The 18,086-nt window shown below is 51.2% G+C and overlaps 1 protein-coding gene across 1 annotated transcript in view; it reads right to left on the reverse strand.

Annotated features, from left to right (window-relative positions):
- LOC105280602 (protein grainyhead) overlaps positions 1 to 17,088 on the reverse strand; it is a 106,098-nt gene extending 89,010 nt beyond the window's left edge. The window contains exons 1-3 of the mRNA XM_011341259.2: positions 16,907 to 17,088; positions 14,096 to 14,427; positions 5,875 to 6,680 (exon numbers count right to left, since the gene is read on the reverse strand). Coding sequence (XP_011339561.1) covers positions 5,875 to 6,680; positions 14,096 to 14,158 — 869 coding nt within the window. The 5' untranslated portion in view covers positions 14,159 to 14,427; positions 16,907 to 17,088. The remainder of the gene's footprint in view (positions 1 to 5,874; positions 6,681 to 14,095; positions 14,428 to 16,906) is intronic.
- Between the last annotated feature and the right edge of the window lie 998 nt (positions 17,089 to 18,086).

Consider the following 18,086-nt stretch of genomic DNA (forward strand, 5'->3'; position numbering starts at 1 on the left):
AGCATCATCGGTTTCTTCGATTTAATGAAAATCACTCGATCGCTCGATGATAGCCAGCCACTTATGACGCATCAAACCGTAACATCCTTTTTTTTGTTAGTAATAATGCTTGCATATTAACGCAAAAAAATGCAAAAAGGATTCTCTAAGAAAAAAGAATATGGAAATATTCTACGAGTACCATCGATTAAGTATGATCGTAACGGACATATCGTGATGCAATGACGTGAAGAAAAAAAGAATGAAAAACGACGAAGCGAGATGATGGATCAGTTGCGGCGATTGCTCCGCTAAAGCGACGTGGAGCTGCTTGCGGAGTCGCTTCGTGCTACGAAACGTACAAGAAACGGACGAAGGGGCGCAGGATGGGAGACAAACGACGGGAGATGCGTTCTCGTTTCCACGAACGAAACGGTTTTTACCGGCGGTTGCGCACCGTCATTACGGCAATTTGGCGCGCATACGAAACTGTGGCCTCCGGTAATCCAAAAATTCGCGGGATGCGGCGCTTTCACGAATGACCACGGGGAGAAGGGAGCGCGCGATTTCATTTCGAGTGTATACTTAAAGAGCGAACCCACGCGATCCACAGCTCGCGTGCGTTTTGCACGCACGCGTCTACACGCTCTCGTATCGATCCTCGACGAGCTGAACGACGCTGACGAGGCGCGCATACGGATGTTGCTCGTGTCACTCGCGATTATTCGCGTAATAATCTCGTTACTTCGTTCGGCCGTGTTGCAAATAACGCTGATGTAATAATTAACGCGACGGACGGCCCTGTTACGTTCACCTTCGCGCTACGTTGCAGTCTGTTTGTCCACGTGCGATTACTCGCCGTATAATTTTCTAATGTAATGCGTGGGATCATGTTTGCGTTAATTGATAATCCTGCGTCGGCGCTCTGTACTTAACGCAATTTATATAATACGACGTCTTCTCACGGATGGCCGTCCCATCAGCGGAGTAAATCGCTCTTGCCGAGAGAAGCGCCGCTGGAAAACGGAGCCGAAAAATTCCGTTCCACGCGGCCGTTCTCGAAACCGATCTCACCGAGGGCCCGCAGGTACACGCGGATATATCGTGCCATCGTCCACGCCGGGGCGTTAATAGGCCACCGGTAACTTACACCGGTACACGTCGGTCGAACGCGCTGTATATGGCGGGACACAAACCAAAAGACGGAGAGAGAGAAAAAAAGAAAGAAAAAGAGAAAAAGAGACAGAAAGAAAGAGAGGATGCCAGGTTATAAACGTAGAAACGCCCCGTAGGGAGATCTGTCAAATAAATAATCCACGAAAAGCGCGTACGTGCGTGCTCGGCGCGGTGTGTGCATGACGTCACATCCTCGAAAACACTATTATTATACCTCAACCACCTCCGCCGGCGCATTAACATAGATTACGCCGTGCCGCGGCCCTCGAGCGGTGCTCGGTCCTCGCCATTAGGCGAGATCGCCATTGTGGTTACCACGCGGCGGCGGCGGCGGCGGTGGATTTGCACGTGGGACCAGAGGTTTGTGTTTGCCACGAGCGCGTCCCATTGACGGAAAACACGGTGATCAGCGCGACGTGCGAAGCTGTCGTGCGAACATTATAATTTTCCCGGCGCGCGTACGTCCGTGCGTGTATCTGTGCGTGCGCGCGCCTGTGTGTGTGTGTGTGTGTCTATTTGTATGTGTGAGAAAAACCGCCGTTCCCTAGCGCACCTCGGTGCACCTCGGGACTAAACCACCGGTCGTCTCTCTCCGCGTGGGAGCAGCGCCGTAAATTTTCCGCGCGAGCGAATTACGGAATCGCAAAATGTGCGCGTTTGTAGGCCGTTCCCCTCTTCCTCCGACGTTTTTTTCCCCCGTGAAGTTATTAATATCCATTATTTTAGTGCGCCACGCAAATGAACGTCGCCCGTTGATAATATCGAGATCGCGCGCCGGTGATCGTAAGCGGGAGACGGTGATCGATCGGCGCAATGGGCCAGCTTGTCGTGCGTAATTTGTAAAATGGTATAGGAAAGTCGTTGTTGTTGCGGGGAGTGATCGGTTACCACGAGCGAGCGTATCTCGAACCGTTCGGCTAATTGAAAAAGAATGGAGGAACGCGTAGGAGTACATTAAGTCATACCGCATTGCGCAAAAGGGAGTAGCAGTAGGAAACGGACTGTGAATCGAGTAGGTATGCAGAAGGTGACAATATTCGCTACGCACGCTTGCCATTGATAAAGTAATTCGCGTGTAAATTACGATCTGATGTCAACGCGGAACTACAATCACACGATAAAAGTATTCCATTTTTTTTTCGTTATCCATTAATATGTAGCGATTTATGGACGTGTGCGTGTGCTTTACGCTACGATGTCCAGCGCGCGATTTGAAATTCTGATGAAACGCATGTAGATTACACGGCAGCCGGAAGTCCACCTGCTGCCTCCGTAATCAGATTAAAGTGTCCACGAGTGCTCTAAATAAATACGATCGCCGTGTAAATACGAAATCAGCGTGCGCGATAAAACTCATCGAGATGAAACTCAGACGAAGGCTGATCTGGAAGCTGTCGAAAGTGAGATCTGTCCCGCGTGTCCCCCTTAAGCCACTTATTCCGCGGCTTAAACTCGGCCGTCCGACGATGAAATTCAAGACGAAAGAGAGAAAGAGAGGTTCTCAATTTAAGATTATGGATCACAATCCGAATACCCGAACGGATAATCTTCTCCTGGCAGTAACTTGAATTAAAGGGACGAGGCGGACGCATCTTCCCCGCTCTTCTTGGACTGACAATTATAAAACGGATACGTGGACCGCAATTATTATTATCGATTCGCACGTTGCGCTCCGGTCATTCATGACGAGATGATCGCTTTATGTTTGCACGAGAATCGACGTATTAATTATTTCCGTGTTGTACTCTGCTCGCGATATAATTTGAGCGCAACGCAGAAATCCACCTCTTTGCTCCGTCTCCTGTAAAGTGCAGCATTTTGCGAAACAACGTCCTGCGTGTAGCGTAACAGTTAATCTTGCTCGAGCCAAATAAAACGGGACGGGAATTCGCGAGAAACTCGTTTTCTTACTTCCTCCTTGAGGCCACGGTCGAACGGAAGGGACGGCTCCTTTCCTCTCTCCTCTCTTTCCTACGGCCACGGACGAGCAGCAGAAAGAGAATGAGAGAACGCGGGGGATTCTTTTTTGCGAGCGTGCTGCGTCCTGATCGCCGAGCGCTAGACAAGAGAATAGAGAGGAGGAGCCTCTCTAGAAGGCTCTTTTCCCTCCTCCTCTTTCTTCTGCTCCTCCACCGATCGCGGAGGACGAAGGAATTCAGAGTTCGGGACGTTTTCTCTTTGTTACGCAAGAAATCGTTCGTCATCGATTATTTATTGCTTTGCTGGAGATGGCGAGGAAGTACAATATTATAAATAATGCATGAGAAGTATATATTTTCTCTTATTGAAAAGTATACTCTTCTAAAAAAAAATTAATAAAATTTGCGTGGATGAACTTCTTGCAAGTTTACCGCGTGTGCGTTCTATTATTAGGATTACCATCTCCGTTCATGTACCGCGGAAGAGAATCATGTTCGGCGGGTCAAGAGGGAGTGAATTGCGCGATGGGATCTTCCGAAGGTCTCCTTTTCTCTGTGCGCTGCGTCTCGATTGTCGTCGAAACTCACGGCGACGCGTTCGAAGGTGCGAAGTGAAAGGGAACTCAAATTTTCGAGGATCACCACGGAGAGACACTTCTCTCGGCGAGCGAGGAGGCGAATCTTTCCATCCGCATGCGCATCTGTGTATGTGTGTGTGTGTGCACCAACCGTATTTTACGAAAAATTGGAAAGGCGGCGAAGAAAGAGACAAGCTCGCTCGGCGAAGAAAGAGTCTCACTCGAGTGGAATTCGGCATCGTAATGGGGGGAGTGCGCGCGGTAACACGTTCGATTTGTAATAACGGTGCGCGCGAAAGAAATGAAATTTTTTTTCTCTTTCTCTCTCTTTCCTCCGAAGGGGCAGCCAAGGTCGCCGCGCGTGCATATCTCACGCCGATTAATTGCGGCCGATTTTTGCTTATTGCAAAAGTGCAAGGTGGCGCGCGCCGGTGCGCGTAGTTGATGGTTATTGGCTCGCCGATATTCCGCTCCGCGCTGCGCGGATATCGCGCGTAATCGCGTGCGCGCTCGCGCTCGCGCAGTATCGAACCGTACATACGCGCACATACGCGCGCGAAATACGCGCCGGGGTCTCGTTCGCGTCGTAATAATAAATTCTACGTAGCAACGTGACTTATCCGCGCCGCTCGCGGTTAAGTGCGCGCAATAATTGTTAATTGTCGGAGCTGATACATGCGCGAGATAGCGCGCCGCTCCTCCGGCGCTATATATACTCCCGTTCCGATTCTTTTTACGGCGTGCTACTGTCCGTGTAAACAGCCTGTCCGCGATAGTTCGCGCATAACGAAAAAAGTTTCGATAAAAAGGAAATATTACTTATCGGTCGTTACTTATCGGGATATCATATATTCGTTTGCTCTTTTTTCATGTTTAATGCATAGACGTCGTAAGCTTCATTAAATTCGTTTCCGTAATTAATTGATGATTAATTCGTTTCTAGAAAGAAAAATATCAATTTGGTCTCAATTGCTTAACGTTGAATTCATTTGCATAATCCCGCTTGAACTCTAGACTGATCACGTACTGGTTATCAAGAGCAGGCTGAGTGAATTATTTCTGCAAATTTCCAACCTGCGAATACTCGACGAATACTCAATCCCTTTGCGAATCGGATAGGTTACGCTCCGCGTAACTCGTAAAAGTCCGCAATTATTACTCTCGTTTCGGTCGCAGTGTCGTAAATATGCGCGCTAACGAACCACTGAATCTCTACATTCATTTGTGCGGCTGTAACAAGCTCCGAAGCTGACATTTAGCTTATTCCGCCATTTTTTCGTTCTGACCTTTGCGCGCGTCTTCGGGTTCCCCGTTTTAATATATTATCGCCCTGAGTATCTCCAGGCGATCTCGACAACGAAAGTATGCGTATCCGGCAATCACGCCTTTTTCTTCCAATGTCTTTCAGAAACGTTACAAACAAACGTGATTCATCGCCGTTTAATGTATCCCCTTGCCCGTTATTACCTTTATGGCTCGACTAGAGACACGCGGTATTAATCAGTTCACGCTGCAACGCATTCCTGGTCTGGAGTGAGCTCAGCACGCGCGAATCATTGTAAAGTTGTTTTTCGACATACTTTGTACGGCGGTTTTAATGAAAAACAGGCGTCTCGCGTCTTCGTAAATCCGCGTCAACTGTACTCGGCGTCCGCGTTGCGGTCGCCGCGCCGTGCGGATAGACAAACCGCAAAACGCATCGCGCGAGTCAATAATCGGGGAGAGGATGAATTACAACCTGTCGCGCATCTCGAACACACCATTATCGCATGACTGTTACACGGACAAGACGGATCTAATGTTTTGAAGAACATACGCGAGATCCGCGGCGCCGCGTAAACGCACGATATCTGCATACGATTACCCAGGAAATTCTCGCACGCGAATCAAAATCAGGCTACGAGATAATAGCGAAATTGTGGTATTTTCTCATGCTAAATTATCAAATATTCTTCTCCTTTTCTCTTCTCAACCCCCTCGTTCCTGCGAGCTCCATTTGCCCGCGCTCTAAGTTACACCTCGACTTTACTTACAATTAGTATCCCGTTCGAGATAACCTCTACAAACGTTCCAACGACATTACAGAACCTGTGGCGCCAACGCGCCGACAATGTTTCCGACAGTAAAGTATGAATTCGAATTAGCGAGAAAACAGCAGATTAGTTAAGCGGAAAAGAGGAAGATCCGTCACGTGCATACGTAAAATACATGTGCGGACTTACCCGGCACGAAGCGAGGCTGCGGCGGCGGCGGCGGTGAGCGTCAGTTGCTGTGCAGCTGCGGCCGCACCGGCGGCGGCCGGATCGGCTGCGACCAGCTCCGACAGCACGAGGACGGTCGTCGTGGTGGTCGCGGCGGCGCAATTGGGCACGCTCACGGCGTGGCGCACCGTCGGCGGCAGGTCGTCCTCGTGTTGCAGCTGCAGCTGCGGGTAGTGGTGAAGATGCAGGGCGGTCGCGGCGGCTGAGGCGGTGCGTGGCGTCACGCAGGTCGGCGGCAGTAGGCCGGCCGTCCTCGCGACTGCGCTGGCCGTCGGCGGCGACGGCGACGGCGGCGATGGCGGCGGCGGCGGGTACTCGACTACCTGCACGCGGTCCGCCTCGTTCTCGTAGATGATCTCCTTGTCGTGGGTGTACATGACCGTCTTCTGGCCGTCATTGTAGATGAGATCGATCATCTTGTGCTCGCCGACGCCGAGAGCCGCACCGCCGGCGGCGGCCGCCTCGGCGCCCGGCGTCACTCGGCCGTCAGGGTCGTCTGCGGCCGCGGCGCGTTGCTGAACATCGTCCGAGTCACCTGGCTGAATGTGCGATTGCTGCTGTTGCTGATGGTGATGATGCTGGTGGTGATGGTGATGGTGGCGGTGATGGTGATGGTGGTACTTGGGGTGGAGCGTGTGCACGGTTGGCGGTTCGTGCAGGTCGAGCACGTTCACCGGCTGCATGGTCGCCAGCAGCACTTGCTCGCTCTCGTTTTGATTTTGGTTGCTCAGAGAAGAGGACGCCGGCGAGACTGGTGTCTCCTGCACCTGCAAACGTACGTACGTAGGAGGATCATTGCCGCGGCGTGTCGCGCATTTGATTGCAAAATGTATCCCGCCGTCCCTGCGGACGAACGGCGCGCAATAACGCGTCAGTCGATACTGTCGATCGATAGATATGTACGCGCACGCTCCTACACGGTGATGGCTTACGCTGCTTTTATTGCTGCGCCGGATATGTTTATAGGATCGGCTTTTTTTCTCACACTGGTTTGCTGTGAGGGAAAGGCGACGCAATATGCACGATCGTGAAATCACGCTGCGCCGCGCGAAGACATTGTTGCAGTGTTGCTAGAAATGGCACTCTTACAGCACGCGGTATAAAGTCACTAGATATATCTACGCGACACGGACTGTTGGAACATCGCGCGATCGTCGCGGAACCATCCCCACCACATACTACCGCGTTAAAGTCACTAGATCTAGTGACTTTATATTGTTGTCGCGCTACATCGTGCAGCGCTAAGAAGAAACCTTGATCTTTACGCGCGCACAATGCCGATCGCGCGCGAGACCGTGAGTATCGTTCTCCTTTTTTCCTCCTTTACTCCAAACTCGCGCACATTTGTCGCCGGCACGGTGGTCGCGCGTGTGGTGCAGCCTGATTGAATCATTTACATGCACAAATGATAACAGAGTTAACGCAGCGCGCGGCTGACGCTAATTTATTAATCGCGTTAATGGGCGCGCGGTTTACGACACTCGGATTTATACGACCGAGCGGGCAACGCCACGCATGTCGCAACGGCCCATAACATTTTCGAATGCTAATATCTCCGCGATAGAAATTATATTAATATCTTTGCGGTCCGCGCGCCGCGTTACGTACCCACCACCAGACATCCCCCCTCGTAATAATTAATCGTCCGTGCACGTTGCCTGCAACATCGTGCACGCCGAGAATTTCCCGCTCAAAGATCAAACGATCATAAGCACGCTCCGGGTACATTCTACTCGCGGCTCTCCTCTTGAGGCGATCGCGCACCGCGACGCGGCCTGCCGACCTTCTTCCACGCGAAATTCAGGAAGGATCAGCACGCCTCGACTTTCATTTCCGAGAACCTGGTGATCCATCCTCGTCGTGTCATCGTGTCGCGCGCACGTCGTCATTATCTAATTGCTTCCATGAGCGATTGCGTGACTTGGATTGCCGCAGATCGCGCGTTACGTAGACGGATTTTCACCGAGTTCGCCGAAAGACGATCACGCGCAAAACCGCGAACAAATTGAACGCTTCCGGTAAACGAGCGGTTGAATAGCGTAACTCCAGTTTCCTCCTGGACAAAGATGTCGTTTCTATATAGGAGTGCTGATTTTTCAAGACTTTCCGAGCTTTTTCAGAGCGCTTTTACTTCGTACGAAATTAAAATTATTCGCGACTCGTCAACATCCAAATAATTTAAATATTCCAGAGTCATTCTGATGATACACTCATTCCGATATCCTCTCCGAGTTATCGCGCGGAAACCCTTCGACCCGCATGAATAAGAATACGGTACAGTAACGACGTCGTTTGGAATTTCCCACGTGTCGCCGGATTATCGTGCTTTCTAGCTAGCAACATAAGTTACTGCACTGAGTTCCTTTCTCTCTCTCTTTCTCCTTCTCTTTCTCTCCTCTTTTTTCCTAGGAAAACCTCCAAGACCTCGAGAACTGTCCGATGCCACACAGTCACCGCGGCATCATTCGTAACGTGACAGCAAGCGACGTGGCAGTGCCATTAAGGCTCGTGCATACTGCAGCAGTCAGCGACTGCAACGATGGGTTCCGTCAATTAGCATAATTAACAATATTATGAATCATCCTCTTAATGTCCAAGCACCTCGCGCGCGGAGGTGCGCATGAATTACGCGCGCCGTTAGCCTAAGCGCAAAAATTCCTTTCTTTTTCCTCTCTTTCTCCCCCCTCTGCCCCTCACCCTGTCTCTTTCCCCGTCTCCCCTCGATACTCCTCGGCGATCGGAAGAGTATTCTTTTTTCTCCCCGTTAGTTTCTTAGTTTCCACGACGTGCACGTACGGCACGGAGGCTTTAATCCCGAGACGGCGTCGCCAGTCCTTATATTTTCTCGCGCTGGCCGTCGTAAATTTCGACGACGATGAAGAATCGCGGCATCGCGATTAGGCGCGAGGATTAGCGCGATGAAATACGGACGGCCAGATACGGTAAAATCGTTAATGGACAAACGCGAGGCTCCTGAATGGACCACACGTGTCTCCGCGCGCCAAGGTAACAATGTTTATCTCGCGGCGATGACTTTCTGCTATTTAGGCCTGACTAGCTTATTATTTAATAACGTCGTAATTTCGCGCCTTCTGCCGGCTTCTTGCGCGTGAAAACTGCTCGTACGCTTGACGCTAAACGTTGGATACACCGTTCAGCTGCGCTTATTACTCGCTTTTTGTCTGCGCGCGTGCGTAAATTTCGCGCTAAACAACGCATTAACGTTCATTTCGATTACGTAAAATCGTCGTCGGGAAGCGATGAATAATTGCGCTGACATTTGACATCGATGACACGTGACTACAAATTTTTATCTGAACGAATAACAGATGACGTATACTTACACGTGTGATTTCGTTAGTCACATTGATATCACATTGAAATTCTGTTAGTACGCGATGAACCATGCATCCGTGACGATTGCTTCTCGGCTGCGTCGTTAATCCCGGAGGTATCACATTTGCGAACCGCGCGCAACATTGTAACTGAATTTTATTTTCATATTTTAGTGCTCGTAAATGCGTTCGGTTAAACATAGCATCCATAAACCCCGGACATTGTGTCCCCGACGTATCTAATGGACGAAACGGTCTCCGCGTATAACGGTACAGTCGCGCGGACAATAAAAACGTCGACTAGGTCGCTGCAAGAGTCACGCTCCTCGCGAATTTCGCGCGCTTCCCTTCGCGACTTCGCCGCGGGTTTCCGCAATTAAGTGCCTACTTGGATTCACCTCCGAAAGTCAGCACGCTACCGAGGGACCCGGGACCTTGACATCGCGCATCGTACATCGCGATACGCTTCATCGGCGGTGTCAGGGGTCCCCGATCGGCCGGCGAGGACATTAATCAAGCCGACCGCGGCGAGTCGCGGCCGCGACACGAACCTCCCGCAGTCGTTACATGACGTTAAGTACTCTCCGATGCGAATACTCGGCCGTGTACCGACTTCATTCGAAATCTAATCCCACGTCAGCCGCGGAGATTTATCGTGCTCGCACGGCCGCCAGGGATCACCTGATCGACACAGCTATGCGATTGCTAGAGCGGTAGCGATTCGCGCGGAACCGCGCCCGAATCCATTAATTTTTATTGCATTTTGCGTACGGGCGAGGGGGTCTAACCGCCAGACGCGCAAAAACGCGGTTTTACTGCGCCCGTTACTACGCGGCAGGTTATCGCTTACATACTTATCGAGTAACATTTATTCTCCGCCGTCCCGATCTAATCCAGCATCATGTAGCGCACAGATTAGAACGATCCGTCAAACGGCGACGTATTTATTGCTTCCGATCGCGAGGATCGAGACTGGGCTTATTGAGTTATCCGTAAAGCGTAGATAAAAGCTCCTTTCCTGTCTCCCACTCGCGCCTTTTTTCAGGAAAATTATTCTTTGACAAGTATTTTTATTACGCCGACTTTAGTCAGCGAACGTTCTACATACAGCGATTTCGCGATTTGGCGAAACGGCTACGGCGAATCCTACGGGTCTGCAATCTCGTCCCACGGAGTCTCGTTTAGGATGCTGTGCGTTCTGTTTACACGCAAGAAGTGCCTCATAATAACAGTTAATTGGTCGTCCGGTCCGCGCTCTTGAGACTTCCGATGGCAGTCCATCCAGACGTGTCGTCGAATGGTCCATCCGTCCGTGGACGGGTGAACCTCGCGGGTACCCTCGAATGTGTTTCGTTTCTTACCCGCTCGTAGGCCACGTATCGTGGGCGCGGGTATCCCCTCGCAACGTGCAGTTATTGCTGATCGTGGCGGAGCGGAGCGTGCAGCTGCGAGCAACGCGGACGTAGATACGTGGAATCGTTAAGTGCTTTTCTTTCACGCTACGTTCCTAGCTCGGTACGTGTCTTTAAGGTGCACGCACGGCCGCCGTGATATTCTTGCGATTCGCTTTTTATTGTCGTTAGCATTGCTGTCCGTTGTGCCATCTCGTTGCGGCGGGAGGGGGAGATTATTGACGTCCGCCGGTGTTTGATTCTGGGAATAATGTCCGGGGTACCTTGTGTTCTAAATTGGGATGCTGGAAAATGGAATGTTGCTTTGTAGGAAACACACGGGGATGGTTGTTGGTGGCTCGTTTGATGGAACAACACGATGGAGGAAATCGAGATTTCAGTAAACTGTCGAGTCAAGGCAAGTCGAGCGTTGCTCTTCGATAAGTACCAAGTGTAGTCGGTGCGTTGTGAGTTGCGAGGTGCGGTCGGATTATATGTAACGTCGTTTTTATGCTATCACGCGTCCACGGGCAACGAATCGTAAAGCAACTTCTTTTCCGTTACTTTATGCGGCCAGTGCTCCTGCTCGCGCGTACCTTACGCACGTTAATTGTGAGAAAAATCGCGGTGACCGCAGTTTCAGCGAAATCTCTCTTGCGTTACTGTTCATCGAACGTTCGATGTGATATTTTATCGCGTCCGCCAATCGAACGGTGATTGCAGCTCGAGCGGCAAGCGCTCGTTGCTTCAGCCGTGCGCTACGATCTTTTATATAACTAGACATTAAATATTTCGCAAACGTCATTCCGTCGCACGAGGTGGAGGATCAAAACGTCTGATTTGAATGTGCGCGTATATTCTCACACGCGCACACGCCGCCACTTATTTAATTAATGTGTCCTCGCTGATTACTTATCATCGCCGTTCATCAAGCGCGCACGCCTTTTTTGCTCCGTGAATCGCCTCGCAAATAAAATATTTCGTCGCCCATTGCGTACGCTTATTTTCAATACAGTCCCTCCTCTTTTTCCCTTTGCGCGCACTTTCAATCTCGTTTTTACGCTCGATATGAGTCATTCGAATCGAGGAAAGAGCGGACGAATATCACGAAGGTGGACCCCCTTTTTCTCGCGTTTCCCCTAACCCGCCGGCCAATAACGAATCGGTTACCGAAAAAGTTAATGAAGATACAAAATAACCAGTCGCTCGGAATTCTATTAAAGAGCCCTCGCTTCTTATCTCCATAATGAACGGCGCGATCATCGTCGATGGTTCCCTTCGTTTAACCGTCAGGTACGTGAAATCTGACGAGTCATCATCTGACGCACAAATCTCTTCCTTTGTCGTTCGCAGTTTTATCCGCGGCTAGCCGAGTATATGGATGGACGCGAGATGTATGAACGTACGGCTGCACGTACCGTTCGTTTAATGTGGACGAGAGAATGCCTGGGGGGTTTAATGGGGACATCGGCGCGAATGACGGAAAACTCGGCCGCGCCCGTCCGGCGAAGAGAAGAAGAAGAAGAAGCGCGTCGCGACAGAGGTATTTCCCTCCGTCGATCCGGGAGCACGATAATATTTACACGGCTACTTGAACACCCGGTATGCCTCAGCGATCCCCGTCGTAAACGGATTTAACCGCGCGTTTAAAGGCGCCAGGCGCAGGTGCGAACCCGGGGCCGTCCTCGTTTTCGACTCCGCGCGAGATTTACGCGCGCGTATATACGCGCGCGCGATGTCCGAGGGTACTAAAACGTGCGGGACTCATCTCTGTTAATTTTTACGCGCGCCTCGCCTCTTGATGGGCGTCTTTAAATCGTATTTCCCCTCGTGCCGGATGGCTTCGACATTCTCCCATCGAAATTTTCGTAATTCGCGTGAGACATCGAGGCGCGTATAAGTGGCATTGCACAAATCACTCGCCTCTCATTTGTGTAATATAAATTGCTATCGTGTAGTCGCAAGGCAACGGAAGTCTTGTTCCCTTGAACCAATTTCTGTTAGCTATTGTACAGAGAAGAAGTCGCGAAATTGGAAGTGTCCCTTGAAATATTTAATTCGCATGGTAAGAGGGAATCGCGGATCGCGCGTAGTCAGCAAAACGGCCTCGTAATGAACCCATGGGGATTTAGCCATAACCCTTAAGGGCTATTAAGATTCCTCGAGAACGGCTTACGCGCCATACGCGCGCTTCTCATTGTGGAGAACGCCATGGTGCGAGTAACGGGTCTGGTTGAAACGTTTCACTTTCGATCGACGGAGGCTCCCTCGAGCCCAGGAGCTACCTGCGGCGAGTTCGAATTGAATTTTCATGGAAGCTCTTTGGACCTCGGATGCTGTTTATTGCGATATTATTGCGTCGAAAATGAGCTAGCGCACCGAATGGAAGCGAATGTGAATAGAAAGAGACACCACAAGGGGCGGTCGAGTAAGTACTAAATTGTAAAATTGAAAATATAGAATCGAAAGTAAAAACGTTGTTTGATTGTACACTATCACTGCTAAATGACTAACGCGCCGCCGTATTCACTGTTAAATCCAAGCTTAAAGCGAGTATATAAAAAAGCAAACAGAGAATGCCATAGTTCTGCGTGAGAGCGGTTTGTACAATAATATAATACCATTGTAATATCTCCTAAATTTGTCCTTTCTTTTCAGTATTGATTCTTTACGGTTTGCCATAGTTTTCCATAGAAAACGCAAACCGTAAAGTCTGAATGGAAAATTTCTATTTGTCATGATCTCTATAGATGATATCGACTATGCTATAGAGATCATGACAAATAGAAATTTTCCATTATCTTTCCGTTAAGCAAGAACAGAATGGACAAATTCATCGTTCAACCAAAATCGTACATCAAACTCTGACGTCTTTCGGTGTCGTCCGAGAAGTCCTCAGTGGAACAACACGATCAGCCAATAATCCTCGGCCAATAATCCTCGGCCACCATCCTCATTATTTCGCGCAACGGGTGGCGTTGTCGAGAAAGAGGGACGAAGAAAGGGGGACGCGTGTGAAAGAGCGAGAAACAGGCAGAAGAAAGATTACGGTCAGAGAAAGAAGCAGACGGACCTCGAACGATGATTCGTGCGACTGTCTGGCTACAAAATACGATTGCAAGTTGCTGAAGGAAACTCTCGAAGGAAAAATATAAATCGATAAATAGATCGTCAAATCTCAAAACTTGCTTAATCTGGTAATAACTACCAAGTAAAATATTGGCTGTCAATATTGTTATTTCCGCAGATATAAAGTAATTGAAGTGATTTTATTTTGTCATTCAACCGTCAACGATCTTTAGACCTGTCGTTTAATGCATTTTTTCGAATGCCACGTCTATGTGCTATGCATTACACAACTTTTGCGCAATTGACACATACAACTGCTTCTAACAACAAATTCGTGATGTGTGCTGTAATAAATTTTATCGAGAAATGAGAGAGGGTGGGACTAACCGGAGACAGAGCCTCCTGCATGTGCAGGGGTGCGTTGTCGGCCTCGTCGGTGCACGTCGACATTCTCCGGCGCCGTTTTTCAGTTCTCTTGTCTCGTCGTATCGTGAAGTCCGCTTAAAGCGCCAGGTTCCGGTCGTCCAAATTGTTCCTTCGGGAACAGTCCTTCAGTGCGACGATCGAAAGCCGTCCAGTCTGATCTAGTCTTCGACTAGGTGTCTACATTCGCGCGTAGAACGTAGCGTAGTTTTAGGCATCGGGTAGCGTATCACAGGTCGATGGGGGTTGTATGGCACGTCATTGTTCGAAGAAGAAGAGCGGGTGCTTGGTGGAGCCTGCAAGAAGACAGAAAGACGTGGCACTTGATCGTGTCGACATCATATTCCAGATCGCATCAACATCCGCTTATGATATCAAAATTAGGCCTACAGTTATCAATGCTTCGAACTAACAAATTCCGCAGTCGTTTGCCCAGGGTGTGAACGATCAAAACGCGCATCCGGCGCGTCTGCGATGCACGCGAGAGTGCAGCAACGCGCGTAACGAGGGGGCAAGGTGATCGAGAGTGAAGGCAAAACGCCGACTCTTCCCTCCCGCGCGTGTTGCAAGTCGACTGCCATCAGAGGGAACCGGCCGCCGCTCGACGGCCCCGACGATCGTTGGGGTAAGGTGGAAGTGGGTAAGTAGTCCTACGTTTTCCGCATAGCAGGTAGGTGCCGACGCGGAACCGGAGGATCCGTCGTGCTCGCACGTGGTCCCGCTGCACGCGCGCGCGCGCGCGCGCTTGAGCGGGTGCAGTCTCGACGAGCGAGGCGGGAAACCGGAACCCGAACGCGCCGCGCAAGCAGGTTCGGCGTTATTCACTTATCGCCGGGCGGAGGATCCGTGCGGATGTCGGTCAACCAGTCTGACACCGCGAATTCTATTCTCCGCGCACGCGGTCTCGCCCAGGTGGATGGTTAGCAAAACCAGTCGGTTCGCTCTTCCCTCCGATGACTCTCGGCCATCTGCTCCTACTACCACGGCGGTGCGTACGCGCGCGCGAGCGCGTGGAGGAGGGCGCGAGCGTAAAACTGGAATTCAGCTCGCGGGCACTGCTCTGACGGATAGACAGGTATAATAATAGACGTAACGAGGAAGCCGGACCATCGAGAGTGAACACACAGAACGGTGTCGGTTCTTCTCTGCCTCTCTCTCTCTCTCTCTCCCTCTGTCTTTCTTTCTCTCGTTCCATCTCCGAGCTCTCCCGCCAATAACGGAGACGCCGGTGATGTTCGCGAGGAAGGAACAAGACTGGTTGTTAGAAAGAAAAAGAGAGAGGAACAGTGAGGAACAGAGATACGCCGAAGAGGGTGGCGGCGGGAAGTAGGTAGGTAGGTACCTACCTACTACGCGGAAGAAGGAGATTGGGGCGACCGGGGAGAAGGAGTAGGTACGCACGGGGCCGGTATACAACCGCGAGACGAGAAGCCAGAGGAGCAGGTTCGGCCGGTCTAACCTGATTCTCAAAGGGAACCCTGCATCAGATTGGACCCACCTCCGTGGGTCCGTTTGTATTTCAAGTACCTGTACGCCCTCACCTCGCGTCAGTGGACGATGCCTCCGGACGCGGAGGACTCCGCCGAGTCGTACAAAGAGGAAGAAGCGTCTCCTTCGTCGCGATCGACGATCGCGGATCGTTCCGGTGGAATCGTCCACTGACTGAGGTGGAGGCCACGGTTGGTACACGTTAGTGCACGTCGAGAGTGAATTTCCGGAGATCCAGTGAGAGTTCGAGGTGTTCCCCTTTGAGAATACGCGCGCCGACCGACCTGCGAGAATCGGAATTTACGATGATGGCAGGAGAGATGCCTCCGCACAGGGTACGCGGATAATTGACGCTACGATAATTGACGACCTGTTTTTTTATTTTCGTGTCCGAGAAGCCGCACGGGTGGCTTCTCCATTATCTGCTCCTCATTATCAACCTTGATGAACGGTCCCCCCGAATCCAGTGAATCTCGGGAGTGAGAATTGGTGCCGACTTTGGTTTTGTGGGAAAGTTTCGTGGATCTTTAGGCTCGAGGTGCTTTACTGGGTAAAGCGATTAGCACGTGTTCCTGGGAGGGAAAAAGGGAGGAAAAGACCCGAGCGCGGTATTCGGGGATGCTTCCTAAGTTCTCGTGTACGAGTCCTACACGAAAATTCACGTAAAATCGTATATGAGAATCGTATATGAAGATCGCGCGATGATAATAATTACGATCTTTGTTACATTCGCAGCGATAAACATGCATGTATCTTCTCGACGATCGCGCAAGTTGCGTTTATCGTTTGAAATAAACACCGATACATTAATAAAACGGAATTGTATGTTTACATAAAGGCCGCCTATTAATAAAGCATCTCTCGTTTGCAACTGGCTAGTTAATTCCGTAAATACCGTTAACGTTCCTCTCGAGCTTCTTCGCAGAAGAGTTCAATCTATCATCTCAGATAATCTCAGAATTTAGCGTGCCTCACACGACGACGGCGCAGTCTCACGAAAGAGAACACGCCGATATGTGACTGCGAAATGACAAAAAGCAAATAGCCGAGACATGAATTCTCGGCAGGATGCTGCACGGTGCATCTCAGTGGTCCCGCGCCCACTTGTTTACTGGTAGGGTCACCTGCGCGTCACCTGTGCGTCATCGCGCAGGTAGCCTCCAGGTATAGACGAGGTCTCGCGGGAAACCAAACGGAGAGATGAGCACGTTGCAATATAACGCGGTACACCCGAGAGTAGAGTCTATTGTAGCAAAACGAGCAGCAATATAAAAAAACAATACTCACTCGTTGGAGTCTCATAGAAGGGGGGAGAAGTGTCGTTGCGGTGGAGCGGCCGGCGCATTCGAGAGGAGCCGCTGGATCCGGTGGTTGCTTCACCGGTGTGGTGGATTATCGCGCGCACATGTGCGCGAGGGGAAGGTCGAGAGAGGGAGGTGGAGTAGGTGGTAGAGAGGTCGCAGGGGGCTAGTGGGGTGGTGGGGTGATAGAGGGGGGGAATGGGGACCGACTACAAACTACTGAGCGTCCCTCCTATGTTCTGGATCACATCTCAACGGATGATAGTGTCACCGGCTTCGCTGTGTGGACCGAGGCGTTCGATTTCTCAGCGAATTTGCTGATACCGCGGCTCCGCGCCTCTTAAGGGCACCCTTCTTCGGGGGCCCGCGACTCTCAACTCTCGGTTCTCCGCTCAGGCTATTCCGCGAGGTTTCTTGCTGGAGGAGGCCCCTTCATGGGTTCGTACGTTGTCCGTTCACTCGATATCACACCCGCGAGATTCACTGCGCGCACATCCCTACGCGAACGTTCCGTTCATCCGTTTCGAGCATCTCCGACGAGCTCGGCTGTCGGTCCGCTTCCTGCCGCTCGTCTCGCTCGTCCGCGCGTGGCACTCGATCACACGTCAGGTTCCTGCCCGACTTGTCCCCCGTGATATATCCCCCAATCGCGTAATCCCGCGCACCGGCTTCGGGGGTTCACACACTCACACGTTCACGCGCGCGACAACGGCAACGACGACGACGACAACGAACGTTGCCGTCGCTCACGATCACCAGAAAACTTCACCGATTCGGCGAACTAACCGGAGATTATTGTTTCGTGGAAGAAACAGGGTTAGGGCGGAAAACGAGGGCGGAACTATGCACCACTGTGACCTGCGCGCAGCCCAACAGGTAAGAATTAAACCGCTCAAAGTTTTGGGCCGCGCCGCTGCAAGCAACAAACGAAGCAGCCTCACGGTGCTCTCTCGGATCGTTCTCTCTTCTCTTGGGATACGGCAACATGGCCGCCGCCGCCGCCGCCGCCTCCCAGCATCCCGCTCTCGGCTCCGCGTCTCGGACTGCCCCCCTCCCCCTCGGCTCCACTCGTGTTCCACACACGTTCGTGCACGGCGTTTCACTTCCTCCCTCCAGCCTGTCCTCTCTCTCTCCTGCCCGCGCGCCCTCGCGTTTTTTCCTCCCCG

The sequence above is a fragment of the Ooceraea biroi genome, chromosome 4 (genome assembly GCF_003672135.1).
Source record: "Ooceraea biroi isolate clonal line C1 chromosome 4, Obir_v5.4, whole genome shotgun sequence".
Lineage (NCBI taxonomy): Eukaryota > Metazoa > Arthropoda > Insecta > Hymenoptera > Formicidae > Ooceraea > Ooceraea biroi.